The sequence below is a fragment of the Taurulus bubalis genome, assembly GCF_910589615.1.
Source record: "Taurulus bubalis genome assembly, chromosome: 9".
NCBI classification, from domain to species: domain Eukaryota; kingdom Metazoa; phylum Chordata; class Actinopteri; order Perciformes; family Cottidae; genus Taurulus; species Taurulus bubalis.
In genome coordinates this window covers 8,147,869-8,166,323 of record NC_136597.1, presented here as the reverse complement: position 1 = coordinate 8,166,323, position 18,455 = coordinate 8,147,869, and the positions used below count along the sequence as shown (strand labels likewise).

Here is an 18,455-nt window from a genome sequence, read left to right as displayed (position 1 = left end):
ACTAAGGCATTAGAACAAACCACCACAAAAAAAAGTTCTCATATATTGTTTTAATTATTCTCAAACAGTGTATTGGAGGAAACTCAATGTACAAAGCTTCATGTTTGGGACCTTTCTCCATCACCCTACTCCTCCAGTGTTGCTGCTTTAATGGTTTCCCTTTGAAAGCAGGAAGTCCCCTGTGTATTACTGTGTAACACTGACTGACATGGAAATGGTTCATCAATCACAATGTTCCAACAGCCATTACTGAATTTGTATAGTGATAAAACTTACCACAATATTCACAAATTCTTTAATAGAAAATATAAGTGGCGGGGCAGCAATAGACCAAGTGCAGTTTGTCACCTTTTAATAATTGTGCTACTGATGATGACGAAATCGATTACATGAGTTCTCACAGGGCGGGTCAACTAAATTAGTCTACACTGAATGAGGTACCTTCCACTAGAACAGTTCAGTTTCTGTTTAAGCGTTTTTGTGGGTGATATTCAGGCAAAAATTAATTGCATAGCAACACATGTTGGGACTTCGAAAACCAAATCTTTATTAACCGCATCTTCTGTGTCAATGTGAAACCATACAAACACGTTGATGCTGTTTTGATTGTCGCTGAAGAATCCATTATTGCCATCAATACTCCCATTTTCGAGGTTTGGAGTGGAAATCCTAACGGGGACAGATGCAATCGTCGTTGGAAAGTTGTGGCATGAGTCGGGTACATTATAAGCAGAGGAGCAATATTAGTGAAGGGCACCAAGCAAAATACAGAGAACTAAAGACATCTAGCAGAAAAAGTGAACTGAGATGACAAATGCCACTTTACTGCATAGAAGGAGAGGAAGCTAAACGTCTCGCAGCAACTGTAAATGTGGACTTTGAGGCCTACATCAGCTAAAAACACTGACTCAAAACAGTCCTAGCAGTGAGTCACAGACAACAGAAACCAAAAGAAGCAGAAGAGGAATGAAGTACACAAATGTTCCAAACTTTCCAATCAAAGACAAAGGGCTGGAGTCTTAAGAAGAGAAGAAAAACATCAAAAGTAAAGAACACAATGGAGTGCATGTTTTCCTCTTCCTGGTACAGTGGATCAGTCAAGGGTCACAGCAGTAAGGTTGTGGTTGAGGGAATATTTTGGTTGCCTAGGGGGCATTTTCACAGATTTCAAACCCTCAAAAGAGTAGGAGAAAAAGCAGCCCCATTTAGTAAATCAACACAATTTGTAAGAAGAGTCCCACCGTGTGTGTACTAATACATTTATTTCTACCTTAACATTGTGTAATTCACATTCTCCACCCCTGAGAAAGACGTTCTACTTCCTCCTGTAGCTCATGATGGCGTATCCCAACACAGCAGCGAGCACCACCAGTGCAGCGCCTCCATAAAGCATCACTTGGAACGCTGATTCAGGTTCTGGCTGAATCGGGGGCTCCTCAGCTGGGGGTTCTACAGGGGCCTCTACAGCCTCTGGGACAACGAGTGCAGCCAGCTGGGCCTCTGGCTCCGCCAAAGTCTCCGGTTCTGGCTCCTCTTGCTGGGGAGGCACTGTGACAGGCTCCGGCTCCTGTTCTGGTTCAGGAGCGGGTTCTGAGGTGGCATATAGCTCTGCCGGTGCTACTGCGGTTTCCTTGGCTAGAGATTGGGGTGCCACCTCTGCAGGCACTGGGGCGGTTGCAGCAGCTGGTTCTGGTTCTGGCTCTACTGCAGAAACAGATAAAGGGGCTGCAGGTTCAGGCTCAGAGGGAGGGAGAGGCAGCTCTGGTTCTAAGGAGATAATGGAGGGCTCCGCCGACAAGCTTGCAGGCGTCTCTATTACAACTGGGTCCTCTAATGAAAGCAGGGAGGCCGGGTCAGTCGAGTCTGCCTCAGCTGACACCGGAACAGGTGGAGTCTGGTCCCTAAATTCTTCCCTGAGCTCGGCCAGCTCGCTCTCTGTACCTAAAATGCTCATCATGCTTTCGTCTATTGCTCCAACTTCGCCCCCTTCCTCGAGCAGCTCAGCATCTTCGCGCTCGACGTGGACAATGTCCGAGTTTGAGGAGTTGTTCTCGCTGCGCTCCTCGGCCAGAGCCACGCCCTCATTGCTGTCCAGGCTCTTCATGTCTTCGGGGTCCATCGCGCTAACCTGTGCCCAAGACTCGTGGCCGGCCAGAGACACGGGTAAGCTTTCTGTCTGCCAGGAGCTCTGTTCACTGCCGTTGTCTCCAGAGCAGAGCAGCGAGCAGGGAGGGCTGGGCTGGTCCGGGTGCTGGTCCCCTGAGAGGATGTAAATGTCGTTGCTGTCTTCTGCAATGGTCAAACCTCGCTCCTTATCTGGCTCAAGCCTGAAGACTTCACCCTGTGGTGGACAGACGGAGAGAGATGGCATCAACATTCTGTACGTGCAAAAGTGTAAATGTGTTATTTTGAACAATGAGTTTGCTCTTTGGGTGCAACATGGAGGATTATTTCACCCCATCTCCACTGTAGATTAGACAATGCCACAAAACAGGGCGAAGTCTTAAAATAGCTTTTAAAACAGACACTTCCAAAGGGCAGCGGCCTACATACAGCCTAACGCTGCACTGCCTTCCACCTTATGTTAACCGTATATCGCCATCTAGTGGTACACAGTTATTAATCAACAATAGATCTGGAGCCATCTGCAAGCCTCTTCTATTATGTAACGTACATATCATATGATTATGTGGGTATGAGTGACTGACACAGGTCAGCTCGCTGAAGCCAAATATGTCCAGGTCAATCAGACGGTAGAGTCTGCAGAACTAAATACACATTTGACCTCAAAATATTGAAAAGTTCAAACTAGTTATTCATGTCAGCATTTTGCATAACTGCAAGGAAAAGCATAGCATAACATTCGCTTATTAGCGCAAAATGCAAATTACAGCTATGGCGGATGTCACTCGTTTAGCTTGGGTATTTGGTCAAAACCCCTAAGACTTAGACGCAATAAATCATTGATCTGATCATGGTACTAAATGAAAAGTTATTGTCAAAAAGTACAATTGAACCAGAGGGGAACATATGGTACTGTACAAAACAATCTATCCAATATTTGTTGAGCTATTTCACTCAAAACGACAAATGTGTAGTTCCAGGTGGCCCGAGAGGAAATGTCCGACTCCGTATAAAGTTTAATGGCAATCCATCCAATACTGGCAGAGACATTTCAGTCTGAACTAAAGTGGTGGGCTGACCGACTTGCAATCCACAAAGAGACACAGTTAGCAAAAATTCTGGGTTGGTCACAAGCATTCTTTCTATGCATGTCACAGAGGTGTCACCTGAGCGGACAACATTCAAACTGACATCGGGCACAGAGGTGTTTGTTGTGCGAGTGGAGCAGACAGAACGGGTCCGACAGCAGAGATCAGCTCCCGAAGCAACACGGATGCTTTTGAAAACATGACAAGACGTCAGGATGTTCTTCACAGAGCGCCATTGACCGCCCCTTTGCATCTGATCCACACACGCACGCCATTTACATTTCTGAGAAGGGACACAGTATGGAAACGATTATTGGCCGGTGTAAACGACACGGTCAAGCTGTGAAGGTCATGTTCCTTACAAGGACACTAAGGGGATGCGACGGTAGCTGGATCCAGGGAGGCAGGAAAGGGATTACATCTCTCAGAGTTTCATCGTTATCCAACATTCGCTCTCTCTCTCTCTCTCTCTCTCTGTAAGCTGATTTGCATGTGGGAGAGTGTTTCAAAAGAACCTTTGTCCTCACAGCAAAACGTTGCTGATGACATACAGGAACAGTAACTGTCAATCCTTCGTCTGCATTTAGTCTAAAGTTCATCCTGCTCCTCAGGGATCTCAAATGTAAACTGACAAATAGACCTAAAAACGAGTCGCAGTGGAAGTTAGGTTGTCAAAAATAAATTTAAAAAAGAGTACCAACTGGGCGTGCAAAACCGTAGACCACAAGCACCAACTATAAACAATGTCTTACATAACTTTTGGTCATAGCCGTCATAGAAAGTATGTGAATATTCCTGGACAAAATTGCAAAAATCTAACCAGGGGAAGTCTAAAGCTAGATTTATAGTGATGAATAATAATACAACTTGGCATAGAAGGATTCATGAAAAACTAAATGTATGAATACATTTAAAAAATAAAGCATAAAAAAATACACACCTGCATTGATCCTTATATTTGCTCTTTCATGTTGTCCTCCAGCACTGCTTAAGCTGGGAACACACTGATCTTTTAAGTGTTGTTTTGTCGAGAGGCGTGTTCCTTAGTTCTCCACCCTCACCCCTAGGCAAACGCCAATTATATAAAACAAGTTCACATTCCTGCTCTTAAGGCAAGTGTACACAGTCTACTTGGCTTTGCTTTACCCTTTATTTCTCACTGAGCTACTAGCGCCTCCGATATCGAACACTGAATCCCTGACATTGGAGGGCCGAGTAACGTAGCCACCGCCCAAAACAACTTAAAGAAACCTGTAAATATCTCTAAACACTGTTATTTTGGGAGACGGAGACAGCTGCCACATTCTTGTGACAGTTACAAGTACTTGCTACATTGCCACACGATGCCACATACTGCTGCTTTGCAAATCCACACATCAGATCGTTGCTGTAACAAAAGCCTCACTTTCCATATCAACAAAACGTCAAATCCACAAGAATACAAAACAAACAGGGTTTCACCGTTTTTTTTAAATGATAATTCAAACGTATTTGGGAGTATTTTCACATGATATTCACTGGCTCATATGTCCTCTTGACATTTGGATTATGTCACCGCTGTTCCAAACGGATAAGCACTGCAAGAGCAGCTGACAGAGCGACCGCTGGACCGCTCCTCAGCATCTATTTGAACCTTTCACTCTCGGTGTGACTCTGGTCAGTCATTATCACCCAGAATGGATAAACGCAAACTGTGGCCAGTGCTCTTTCACATTGAGATGCATGCACAATCAAATACCTCACAGAAGGAAATAATTCATCACCTCTAACACAGATAATTTTTCTTGCCGATTCTGTGATGTCTTTTAGAAAACAACTAAAAACATACCCGTTTACACTGGCGTTTGGTTGAATACATGCTCTGTGACCTGCAGTATTTGTTTTATTGTGGTTTGTTTGTGACCTTTGTCTGTGAAAAGTGCAATATTAATCCAATAATAATATTACTACACAATTGATTTGTATTCCACAATCATGTTCAGACAGACCATCACCATAGGTTACATACAGAAGCCAAAACTATTTGAGGACCGAATGAGTTCAGAGTCGACTCAGATTTGCATCAGTAAATATTGATTTTTGGCCCGTCATCATAAAGTGTTGGGACAGCCGGGAGGCTGATGGATAGACGGGAGGACAGAAAGGAGGGATGGGGGCCCCATTTAAACCTCGGCAGGCTGCTGCTGAACAAGTTATTTAACAAGCTACAAGTCGGCCAGTCGAGCCCCTAGCGAGGATGTTTTTAGAGGATTACGAGTTATTTTTGGGGGCTTCCTCAGCCTACACGGGCTCTCTACTCCGGTCCAGTCTCATGCGAATGCAGTGGCACAGAGATGCACATGTTTCACCCCGGAGCTGGTGAGAGGGTGCTTACATAACATGAGGGAGAACTGCTACGCTGCGCAGGGTGTAGCATGGCGTGCCGTGACACGGCCCAGGCTGGAACCCATAAAGCATCGTGGCATCATCAAAATGTCATCACCGCACCTACACCACCGAAGCAAAGGTGGAAACTGCCAATGTAAAACAGAGGGCCTGTAAAAGTTGCTTCATTGCCTCTATAGTGATGCTGCTTTGACTATGAATATACTATCAAATATACTGCAGTAAAATAATACATGCCTCCATTGTTCCTTTCCCTTTGCTCATGGGTCAGGTGCAATTTTCAGTGCGCCACTTTCAAACCTCAGGAGTCCCATTACATCACGCTCAAGGACAGTAATATGAAATGGCAGGTGTGCACACTCAGTTCTCATCCAGCAGTTTCCACTGAAGGAAAACGGTCCGATTCCTCATCAGGAAAGACGGACCATCGCACGCACGCAAGCACAGACTGACGGACAACCCAGAGAGGCCTTAACTACAACAAACTATTCTACTCCAGTTTAGAGCTTTGAGTACATCTCCTCAATTTCAGACCATCTTTCTCCCTGTAGAGGCCATTTTCTTTTGATCATCCCCCCCCCCCATAACCATGCCCTCCTCCCATCTGCCCCTGGCTGTGTCTTCGGGCTGCTGGTTTTGTTCCTGCCAAATGAAGTGTGCAGCACATTAAGGTCATAATAATCCGTATTGTATTCTGATGTAACCAACAATGGCATCATGAGAGGCCCCCAAATCCAGCAACGTCATTGGAAAGTGACCAACCTGGTACTAATCTGTGCATTTAAGATGTTTTGTGTCTCTTCAACAAAATAATGCGGGAACGGATTAATAAATAAATAGGGTGAATATGATAAACAAAATATGTTTCTGCTCTCCATCTTCTCCAATGCTACTTGATGTTCCTCATTTAGTTTATTCTTTTAAAAAAAAATACGTTTCTGCTCTGCAAATTCACGGAATGAGATTATTGTGCTACAATAATAAAAAAAAATAATCTGTCCAGTATGTTTACACGCAATAACTCAACAAAGATAAGAACCAGAAATACTGCTAGCGCCGAGAGATCTATTCGGCTGCCAAGAGTTTGTCACAGTCACGCTTTCTCAGAGAAAACATTTGCGCACGCAAACACATCCAGACCAATGAGCTCACTCTGTAGTTGCTTCAACATCACAAGTAAAACGTCCTACCTCAACGTGAAGCCGTGGAAACTCTGGATCACTTGGTTAAACAATAGCCAGTCCCAGTGTCTATTGGACAGTCCATGGAGTGGAAGTAGAAAGAGAAGTGTGCATGCAGGCAGCTGTCAAACCAATGGAGATTTCCCTTTGCTCTCACTGGCTCACCATGCCCACCCTCTTCCTCTCACCCCTCCCTCCTTTGTATCCCCTCCTATCGCCAGTCACTTCGTGCAATCTCTCTCTCTCGCTCGCTCTCTCTCTCGCTCTATCCCTCCATTGCTGATCCTGCCCCAGCCGATCATCCGGTCATCCCTCCCCTGTGACATAACGTAGAGCAAGAATGTTGCTTTGTTTGGAGCCAGCGCATCATATTCACGTTACGTTGCACGATACCGGGCAGAGCATCATGAGAATGAGGTAATGGCGACCGGAGCCCTGGTTAACGTTTCAAGTCACGTGACCCTTAAATCGGCATGACCTTGTTCATCGGGAGCCATCTGTGACACGGTGTTCCACTTATATTATCCGTTATAAAAAGCACATCTGTTTGAAAATGTAGTTGCAAAAGTTGCAGATCTGTGATAAAAATGCAAATGAATGCCAGTATGACCGATATGATGCTCCCACTTTCAATGTTTTCATGAGTAAACAGCACTGCAGTTGCTATAGAGATGGATTGGATGTTCTCACAATGAGGACATATTAGTTGCACCTTGCTGGGCTTAAATACAAACTGCCAAGATTATTAATGAGCTCACATGAGACTTCATGTTGCGGGACGATTAAATATGCCAAGCAAAGCTTTAATGCTGTGCCCCACATCATCACTGCCCTCGTACGGCGGTTACTGACAACTACTAACACTGTGGGTCAGCAATGTTGCCATCGTTTGCACTGTTCGTGCCGTTACTTAACACCATTAGCTGTGAGTCGCCAATAATTAATTCCTCCCTATGAAAAAGCAACTTCTTATGAAACATGAATACTATAACATTTTAACCCATGATTAAGTGTTGTCAAAGGACGGATGTTCAAGTTGTAAACGACCACAAAGAAGATTGCATGAAGCATTTCATTCCTTCTGGCAGATACAAGGTCAGGGGCCAGTGGTTTTGAAGGTCGTATATTTAAAGGAACAGAAGGGTCTCTTGGGTGTGAAACATCTGTACAGGTAACTCACTGATGCCCTCATCTGGCTATTTTAAGTTCTGCACATCTCCTTTACTTAAATGTTGAAGCACAGCGCAAGCCTTTTTCATCTAAATATGCACTATGTGACGAAGTATTAAATAAAAGGATGGGCATGTATTGGGTTTTCTTCGTTGTTTGCATAAAAACTCACCCATCCTCCTTGCTGGATGATGTAGCCGGCTTCATCCTCCTCTAGGAAGCGCATCCCCAGATGCAACAGAGTCGTCAGTGACTGGCCTTCGCTCTGTAAAGCCTGGAGCAGCACCAAAGGCACCAGCACCTGGGAGGGAGGAGCAGACGTAGAAGTTAAAAGGTGTGCGGAGAAAAAGAAAAGCAGAAACGCAAGGATGGCAGAGGTAATCAATATATGAAATGGAAGATTAAATGTCTTTCATAAAACTCATGGCTGACTCACCTTGCTCCAGCCTCCCTGTGTGTGTCTCGAGAGATCCCGTGTTGTGTCTCTGAATGTCTGGTAGTCCAGAGGCCTGAAACACACACAGACACTGGTAATAAACATATGGTCTACATATCATATGGTCTACATAAAAATGTGTCTAAAATCCAATAATTATTCATACTTAGCATCCCACATTTACTTTTTAATACTGTTAAAAAGATGTTTTTGGTTCCCAAAACTAGACATGCCATCTGACCTATCTGAGATTCTGAACTTAAAATGTGAGCAGATTGAAAGTGTGTTTTGTCCCGGGCTCATTGCCTCACTTGTATTCATTGCATTTTGTATTTTTCAGGGATTTCTGGTATAATCTGCTTCCATGAAGTCAGATCTATGTTGGGTTAGTTTTCGCAACGTTTTCCAACCGATCCCCACGTGTGCCAGTGAAGCCACACGTTCCTCCTTGGTCAAATTCAGACACGTGTAATGTATTTGTGTTATGCTTTGTGCTATATACTGTACATGTATGTGTTATGCTTTGTGCTATATACTGTACATGTATTTGTGTTGTAAAGCAGATGTCAGCCATGCTTAAAATTGCTGTGTTTTCTCACAGTTGGACATTGCCCAGTACAACCACAGTCTTATCTGTTAGCCACAGAGCAACTCCCACAACAGCTGGGGCTTATTGTTAAACTACTCAAACTACTCGGACTCATTATATCCACCATCGTTTGGTTGCATTTTCCTCTTCCGTGTGCAGTCTCAGCTTGTGTGAACGCTATGACAATACCTTTTCCCAATGATTCATGGATTTTAAAAGCTCAATGGTTTAGAAAAGCAGAAATGAATGTGTGTATGTACGTGTGTGTGAGAGAATGTGTGTCGAGTCAATAAATTCAAGCAAAAACGATGTACATGTTATCCTGAAAAAAAAATGTGTGAGCGGTCAACAAAAGCGGCGATCATCTCAGAGCAGGGATGCTGCGACGCCAGTATTGACGTGAAAAACACACAATCTATTGCAAAAGTCAGAGAGCTGCAAACGGACCCTGCGAGTAGTGTGGGTACAGCTGCTGCCAGATGTGCGTCGAGCTCTGCGGCCACGCGGTCTCCCATCGCAGCAAGGCAGTCTTCAATGGAGTTCTCTGGGAAGACCGGATTGAACACCAGCGATGTGTGCCGGTCGAAGCCCGACGTGGAAAAGGCTGCAAACGCACAGAACACAGGGGAGGATGTTACCTCAGACAGGAAGTGCAGTTCAGTTTTTTAGAAATGATTGCCATTGCCAGAAAAAGAAAGCATCATATATTTAATGCACAGTCACACATACCCTGCCGATAACTCCATAAAATCTGGGTTATTTATGTAACTACAGTTATCCGAGTATGTATAACTGTCTCGCACACCTCCATTGAAAAGTTGGTTGTCAGGGAGAGAAGGGATTCCCTCCTAACAAATTGGACTTAACCCTTTGAAATCTGCGGCATATGATGTTTACGTTTTGTAAATATGAACTTCTTCGCGATCATTTTGCACAGGAATATGGTTCAACTTCTCCAATATTCAGTAGAAAACCATCTCCCTTTCAAAACGCTCACCTCTTCCTTACTGGACATGAGCAAGGAGTGCTGGGGAGTGGCGTGACTCACTCGTGTCATGCTACTCGGAGAACTGGGGTTATGTAAAGGAACCAAAGTCCCCTTTTCCTGCATACATTTCAGGTTTTACATTAACCTTTGGATTCCTTAACACACAGAGACCAACTGTTTGCATGAGCAAAGAAAAGCCAGAGTTTTACAACACTGAGGTTTTTGTGCGTTTCCTTTTATTTTACTGTGCTTTGAGTTATGATAATTGTGGTTCATGTATATCTGCACTACAATGTCTTCACAGAACTGTGTGTGTGTGTGTGTGTGTGTGTGTGTGTGTGTGTGTGTGTGTGTGTGTCCACTTACATGCAGTGATTTCATCGTCCAGTTGTCTCAGCTCTTCCTCGTGCCCTTTTATCATTGTGCGCCTCTCGCTCTCATTTTGGGCATCTCCTGAGAGAGATAAACACACGACATATGAAACAACGGTCTAACTCTGTCACACAAACACAGACAGACTCCTCACAAATACTATACAACCACCAACCAAAAAAAAAAAAAAAACGTATAAACACCAACTTTCCTGGAGGGGAGAAGCCTGTTTGCAGGCTCAGGTAATACTAATACCAACTCAGGCACCAATGCACAGCTCAAGCTTACGTTTGTTGTTATAGGAGTGAAAAAGGTGAGAAGGATATTACCCCTCTAGGGGGGACCGGGGGCTTGCTCCCCCGTAAGAAAAAATTAAATATTCCATATTTTAAAGCATCAAACTGATGCATTTTGAGATGCATTTTTTGCCAACCTGGGGAGAGCTGGAGAAACTTAACTTCAGCCAAATTCTTATGGCCTCCTTACTAATGCCGCGTTCACACCGGACGCGGCGCGAATTTGCGGCGCGACCAGATTACATGTAAAGTCAATCCACAGACGCGCTGCGACGCGAATTGGCGATTTATTCGCGCCGCGGCGAGATAGACTCGCTTGAGGCGGCGCGAACAGAACGTTTGACCTGGGGCGAACAAAGCGAAGGACGCGGCGCGAATTCGCGTGAGTTGAATTCTCCCAACTCTGGTGGAGAAATCGTGTGACGCAAAGTTGCGGCAGCCAATCAGCGTTGAGAATCAGCGTTGAGAAGCTCCGCCCGTCACCACCGAGCTGTGTGCGGCTACGGATGATGTTATGAACCCAAATACGAGGGCGTTTCATGTTCCGACATGTTTGGGACTTCCACAACAAATATAAAGCAGAACTAGTGGTTATTTATTCCATGGTCGATAGCGGGGCGGGGGGGGGGGGGGGGGGGGGGGGGCGAGTCAGTGCTGAACAGCATCACTCGTCGAGAAGCTGACAAACTATGATCATTATGGGTTTTAATTATTCTTTTGTCAATACCCAAGTGTATGCGCGCGCACACACACACACACACACACACACACACACACACACACACACACACACACACACACACACACACACACACACAAAAAAGTTTGGGGTCACCCAGACAAATGTTCAGTTTCTTCGCAATTTCTCGCATGCAATAGCCTTCATTTCTAAGAACAAGAACAGACTGGCAAGTTTCACATGAAAGTTTTCTGGCCATTTTGAGAGTATAATGGAACCCACACATGTGATGCTATGCATAGGAAAGCCAGTTGTAAAGCTTCTCTCACCAGCATAACTGTTTTAAATTGCGCTAACATAATTGCACAAGGGTTTTCTAATCACCCGTTAGTCTTCTATGCAATGACAAACACAATGTACCATTAGATCACTGGAGTGATAGTTGCTGGAAATGGGCCTCTATACACCTATGTAGACTTCCTCACCCAACCCTGTGCTATTAGGTCATGGAGGTAACCCTTCATCTCCTGGTACAGGGGTTTTGGCACTGATATGTATGTGCGTTTGACTGGTTCAGGGTCTTTGAGAGAGATGTTCATTTTCAACCTTTCAATGCAGCCGATATCATTGTCTGACCTTGAAAAGGAATGACACTCTTCTCTCAGTATCTGTCTAACTACCTGTCTTTGGCCTTCATCTAGGTGACTTACATCTACAGGTGGATCCCACTGGTCAGTAGTTTTACAGGGAGTTTGGGTGCTAGTGTGATTCACTCTAGCTGATGTGGCAACTTTTTCAAAGATTTGGGCAGGCATCACAGTCAGAATGGTTTGTAGTGTTCCAATTACAGTGCGCCCAAACAAAACAATGTCATGGTCAGTTGGGTTAGAGACATCAGTTAGAATGACTGGTAAGACACCTTTTCTGACTCTAACTAGTGTGTCGTAGAACTCAAGACCATCTGGCCACCTGGGATTTATCTCCGAAGAGAGCAGACCAGTGACAGCTTTTGTTACACTGTGGGGACTTTATGAGTGGTTACGCATTCCCTTTGGCCTCATGAACGCCCCTGCTGCCTTCCAGCATTGTATGGAGGAATGTTTGGAAGGGCTCCGGGATAACATCTGCATATCTCCTTATCTGGACGACACACTGGTTTACAGTAAGAACTTTGAAAGTCATGTGGATGATGTGCGAAAAGTGCTGAAACGTCTCGGAGTATGGCATTAAACTCAAACCAAGTAAGTGTGATCTCTTTAAACCTGAGGTCCGTTATTTGGGAAGAATTGTGTCTGCAGAGGGCAGCAAAGTTGATCCAGCAGATTTTGAAGCAGTCAGGGCATTGAAAGACATCAGACCACAGACTGTGGGTCAGCTCAGAAAAATGCTTGGTCTACTCACCTACTACAGACAATACATCAAAGACTTCTCCAAGAAAGCGAGCTGTCTGTATGACCTCCTGAAAGCAGACCCAAACGAAGCCCCTGGAAAAATAACACGGTCAAAGACAAAGAAAGTGAGCCATGTTGTGCCCTCTAACAAGCCGGTCACATGGACTGATCAGCACCAACAGGCACTTGAACAACTAATCGACTGTTTGCTTCACCCACCAGTGTTGGGCTTCCCTGATTTCACTCAGCCATTCATTGTCCACACAGATGCGTCACACCAAGGCTTGGGAGCGGTACTCTATCAAAAACAGGATGGCAAGCTGAGAGTCATTGCCTATGGCTCCCGTTCATTAACAGTAGCTGAGAAGAACTACCACTACCATGCTGGAAAATTAGAATTTTTAGCTTTAAAATGGGCAATCACTGACAAATTCCGTGATTATTTGTACTATGCTCCAACCTTCACTGTGTATAGTGATAACAACCCCCTCACATACGTCCTGTCCACCGCAAGATTGAACGCGACCACTTCCAGGTGGGTTGCAGAGTTGGCCGACTTCTGCTTTACAATAAAGTACAGGCCAGGAAAAGAAAATGGGGACGCAGATGCTTTGTCAAGGATGCCACTGGATGCAGAGTCATTGATGGGAGAATGTTCTGAGGAGCTGCCATCTGATATCATCGCTGCCACGATCCAAGCAGTTGAGGTACAACAAAAGTCTCCCGAAATGTTGTCATTTTCAGCTGCATCCATGTTACTCTCAGTTGCAGATGAGTTTGCATCAGTCAGCCCCATTCCAAAAGATCAATTAAGAGAGGCACAACAATCAGACTCATATCTGTCCATTGCTACAATGCAAACTGTCAGGTTCCAAACCGCCTGTCAAGGAGCTAAAGACATTCAGTTCAAAAACAAAATGCCTGTTCAGAGAATGGGACAAATTAACAATTGACACTGATGGTGTTTTGTATAGAACTACCAGAGCCCGCAGGCAGTTGGTCCTACCAGACCGGTACAAAAGAAAGGTGCTGGAAGAGCTGCACGATAACATGGGACACCAAGGTGCAGACCGCACTGTATCGTTAGTACGAGACCGTTTCTTCTGGCCATATATGCAATCTGACATTGAGCACTATGTGACTAAAGTTTGTACCTGTCTCAAGAAAAAAAAAAACATTCCATGAAACAAGAGCTCCCCTGACAAATATCGTGACAACACAGCCCTTTGAACTGGTATCAATTGATTTCCTACATCTCGATCAATGCAAAGATGAATATGAGTCCATCCTTGTGATTGTGGACCATTTCACATGTTTTGTTCAAGCGTATGCCACCACCTCAAAGTCAGGAAAAACTGCTGCAAATCTCATCTTCAACGACTTTGTCCTGAAGTTTGGGTTCCCCTCTCGCATCCACCATGACCAAGGGAGAGAATTTGAAAACCAGTTGTTCACTCAGTTGAAAAACCTCAGTGGCATGGCGGGATCTAGGACGACACCCTATCACCCGATGGGAAATGGTCAAGTGGAGTGTATAAACAGGACTTTGTTGCAGATGCTTAAGACACTGACTGAAACACAGAAATCAAACTGAAAGGATTCTCTTAACAAACTGTTATATGCCTATAACTGTACCCGATGTGAAGTGACAGGTTATTCACCGTTTTACCTCCTTTTTGGGAGATCACCTAGGCTTCCAGTTGATCTGCTGTTTGGATTGTACACAGAGTCAGCACCACAGCTGTGACCGATCTACCCTACACAAGGACTGGTCCCATGGTTGCCACCCTTACAGCCATACTACTTTCAACCACCGAATATATGTACTCTAGGAAAAGTAATCCGACAGAAGGACCATGGACTTTTTGTAGACTATTCTTTCAGATTGTTTCCAAGGACAATTTACGAACTGTATTATAATGGCGGTCAACAAACATAAATTGTGAATATGGACTGTATTTGAACCGTGACCTTTGTTCAAGCACCAGCTTGCAGAAGAGGATCTTCAGCGTCAAGTTCATAAGAGACTGTTTAATGTCAGAAAATGCTTAATTGAATGTCGGGACGACATTTATTTGGTAGGAGAGAGTGTGACAAGTTGAAAGATGTGTTTTATTTCATTGTCTGTTTAAGTTGAAATGTGATGTGTTAAAAAGATCGGTTTAAATAACAAGTGTGATAACTGACGTACATAGTGGTCTTGATCCCAAACTCTGAGATCGATTACTTTAGTCTACGCCCACATACCTTGGGGGAATTCGCGGTCTTTTCCTCACTTCAGTAAAAGTTCTACTGAGAGAAACTGCATAATCACTCTCGTGATCATTTCTCCCCCTGTTTCAGGGGTGTAACACTAACATAATTGCACAAGGGTTTTCGAATCATCCATTAGTCTTCTATGCAATGACAAACACAATGTACCATTAGATCACTGGAGTGATAGTTGCTGGAAATGGGCCTCTATACACCTATGTAGATATTTCATTACACACCAGACGTTTCCACCTAGAATAGTCATTTACCACATTAACAATGTATAGAGTATTACTGATTAATTTAATGTTATCTTCATTGAAAAAAAAACAGGGCTTTTCTTTGAAAAATAAGGAAATTTCTAAGTGACCCCAAACTTTTGAACAGTAGTGTGTGTGTATATATTTTGTAGACGTAATACTTAAAATATGCAATACTGCTATACTATACTGAATATTGTTTTGCTACTACATTTCACTTCATAATATTACACTTATATGCCATAATATGTATAATGTACCAGTCTTTTTATGTGACCATATTATGTCATACTGTTACACCACTTTACTTTGAGGAGACGTCACTGTTAGTCTAGAACACTGAATAATGTTTCCACCAGTAAACCTGAAAATGCACACCTCTCTCTGTGTGACAGTGAATATAATAAATAAATAAATAACTCTATAGATTATAATTAACTGGAGGATACACTTTCTTTCTACGCGTAGATCTTAAACCTTTAAATATAAACAGGAGCCCGGCCACCCTACGGAGGAAACTCATTTTGTTTTTTTTATTAAAATAAAAGTTGGATAAAATCTCCACTTGTCCTCTCCTTATATGTAGTGAGGTGTCGGTAGGTAGAACTGACTCGCCGCTCTCCTGTCTGACGTCACATGCTGACACGGACTCTCCACTGCCAGTAATCTCACTCGCTGTCTCTCCAACAACGTTAGCTAACGTGTTAGCTAACTGACTAGTTTGCCATTAAAAAAACTGGTGGGAGGGAAATGAACAGCCCGAGGACCACTGTTGGTTTTTCCTGGGCTCGGTGCTGTTTCAGCATTCAGCCAGACCGCTAACCGGCCAACTATTTGGCTTTGGTTCATTGGCGTGCGAGTTATCCTACAGTGATTACACATGACAGGCTGTCAGAAATTGGACCGGGTCAAGCGGAAAACCGGGATCAGCCATCATCTGCCCCCCTCCGCCCGCTCCAAGCATGCACACAACAATAAAAAGGGACAGGAAATATAGAGAGCCCCCCCTCCCCCTTTCTTTCGACCGTCTCTCACTTCTGTTTTTCATAATGCAGGCTCATTTTTCTCTCTCTCAGATCTTTGTTTGTTCCTGTGACAGAGGGAATGACACGCATGGCCTAAACCGGTCCTCCTGCAAAACTCTTAGCTTTCAAGAGTTTCTCACCCTGTAATCAATACACTTTATTCCACCACTAACATTGTGGCCATGGCTCCTTTGTGGCACAAAGTAAGTCTCGATCCACACATAGACTGATTAAAGAATTACAAATGACATGTCTATACATGTCAAATATGTCAATCACTATTAAAAAAAAAAAACTCTGAAATGTAAGTTGCAAGCCTGAGGTCATGGTGCAACGTGCTATAAAGCAGCAGTAAAGAAAGTCTTCAGCTCTTCTGGACAACATATTCAAAGAATTGTAGCTGGGCTCATAGGTAGCCTCACAGGACATCTATTTGTTTACAGGCAGTGGGTTCTTTATAACCGTCATGATTAAATGAGCACAACGGTCTCTGGATGCATTTCTGTGCCAATGTCCGTGATGTCTAAATTGAGCAAGAAAACAGGTGGCAACCTGCCTGCTCACCCTGAATGTGTGTTGTGACTGCTCTGTGTCCATGTGCATGCAACTCTATTTGTGTACTGTGTGAATGCATGTGGGAAGTTTGCCCTCAGATATGCGAGTCACACACTGATGACACGAAGCGACTGAACAGAGCCGTTAAACAGGGTGTCCTTGACAGTGCTTCTCTTTGGGAGATATGGACATGTCATTGCCACACTTCAATTTCAGATGCAACGTTAAGCATTAACTTAAGTCGGGTTCCACTAAACTACATTATGAGATCAAAAGAACATTTACACACTAATCTAGAGTCTTTCATCTCACCTTGAAAAATGTTTAGTGCCGGTGATCTACTAACAGGCAGCATTGCCAGGTAGTTGAGCACAATGTACTTGGTTTCATAATGGAAACCCTCAGGCACAGCGGCAGTGATGGGGGCAGAAGAGGTGGGGCCTGAGTTAGCCATTGAACAGACGTCACTCTCAGGCATATGCTTCTTTCTTTTCTTTTCTGTCAAAGCTGGACGTCTCACCTGATGAGAATCAGAGCCAGAGGAGGAAAATTAAAAATGTTGATTTGACAATCATGATAAAACATCTGTGAAATGGCTGTGAGGTGGATGAAGTATATGTCCCATTCAAAATGCCATATGGTCATTGAGCAAAGTGGACACGGTTACTTGCCCAGCTAGCAGATGGGGGACGGGGTTCAAACTGATCACTAACGCTCGCTGCCTCTGGGACTGCATGGCTGCTAACAAGAAAAACACAGAGGTAGCTAGACCCCCAGACATGTCTATCTAAAAATGGGCACTTCAACTTACATGTGGCGCACAGAGAGAATTAAAGAGGCAGCAAGTGGTTTCACTAAACTCGTATTGGAAGTTTAAGATCAGCTCACATCGTCAATCAGAGATGAGGCAACGCCATGCGGACCAAAAGTGAAATTATTGTCAAGTTCGACAGATTTAAAGAAAAATAAACATCTTCCGGCTTGAACTGTCAAAATAAAACTTCCAGACCGCGTAAAACCAACGTTTCTACGTTCAGATAAGAACTTTATAACGAATATAGTAACTCGAATATGAACCACTGCCACTATCGTCCATTCTTCCAGAGTGACAGCATGGCTCCAAAAGACTATAGGACGTGATGTTACGCGCTCACACGCAATTATATTGCGGATTTTTATAGCTCGTTCAATAACGACCTAGAAGACACAGCGGTTACCTGACACATTGCATAACTGTCTGATAGAAGATACGTTTTGACTGGTTTTCGACGGAACACCTTGGCGCACATGCAAGCTATAACGTTAGCTAGCTTGACGTGAACAAGGGGGCTATTTCGGAGACGCAAAACTTTAATTAAACTTAAAATTGGCCAAACTGGAGTCGACTTCTTACCTTCCTCGACCAAAGGCAAACAGGTGCTGACACACGACAGGTAGAATGGAAACAAGCGACCCAGTCCCGCTGCAGGAGTGACTGAAGAGAGCAGACCACCACTGGTAGGCAGCACTAGGACAATGTGTGCTTTGGGAGCTAGTCAAGCTGGCGAGAATACACCGCCAGTCTTCCGGTCGGGACTTTCAAAATAACACTCGGATGGCCCTGCAACTTTTTTTTAACTAACACTTACACAAGGTTGGCTGCAGGAAGGCCGAATATGACTTC

General features: G+C 44.1%; 1 protein-coding gene across 1 annotated transcript; it reads right to left on the bottom strand.

Annotated features, from left to right (window-relative positions):
* Window positions 1–47: 47 nt before the first annotated feature.
* bcl2l13 (BCL2 like 13) lies at window positions 48–17,246 on the bottom strand (the record flags this gene model as incomplete). Its single annotated transcript, XM_079224259.1, has 6 exons — window positions 48–2,341; window positions 8,121–8,249; window positions 8,385–8,457; window positions 9,421–9,577; window positions 10,328–10,414; window positions 17,105–17,246. The coding sequence occupies 6 exons, from the start codon at window positions 17,244–17,246 to the stop codon at window positions 1,316–1,318; spliced, it is 1,614 nt and encodes a 537-aa protein (XP_079080385.1). The 3' UTR covers window positions 48–1,315.
* Between the last annotated feature and the right edge of the window lie 1,209 nt (window positions 17,247–18,455).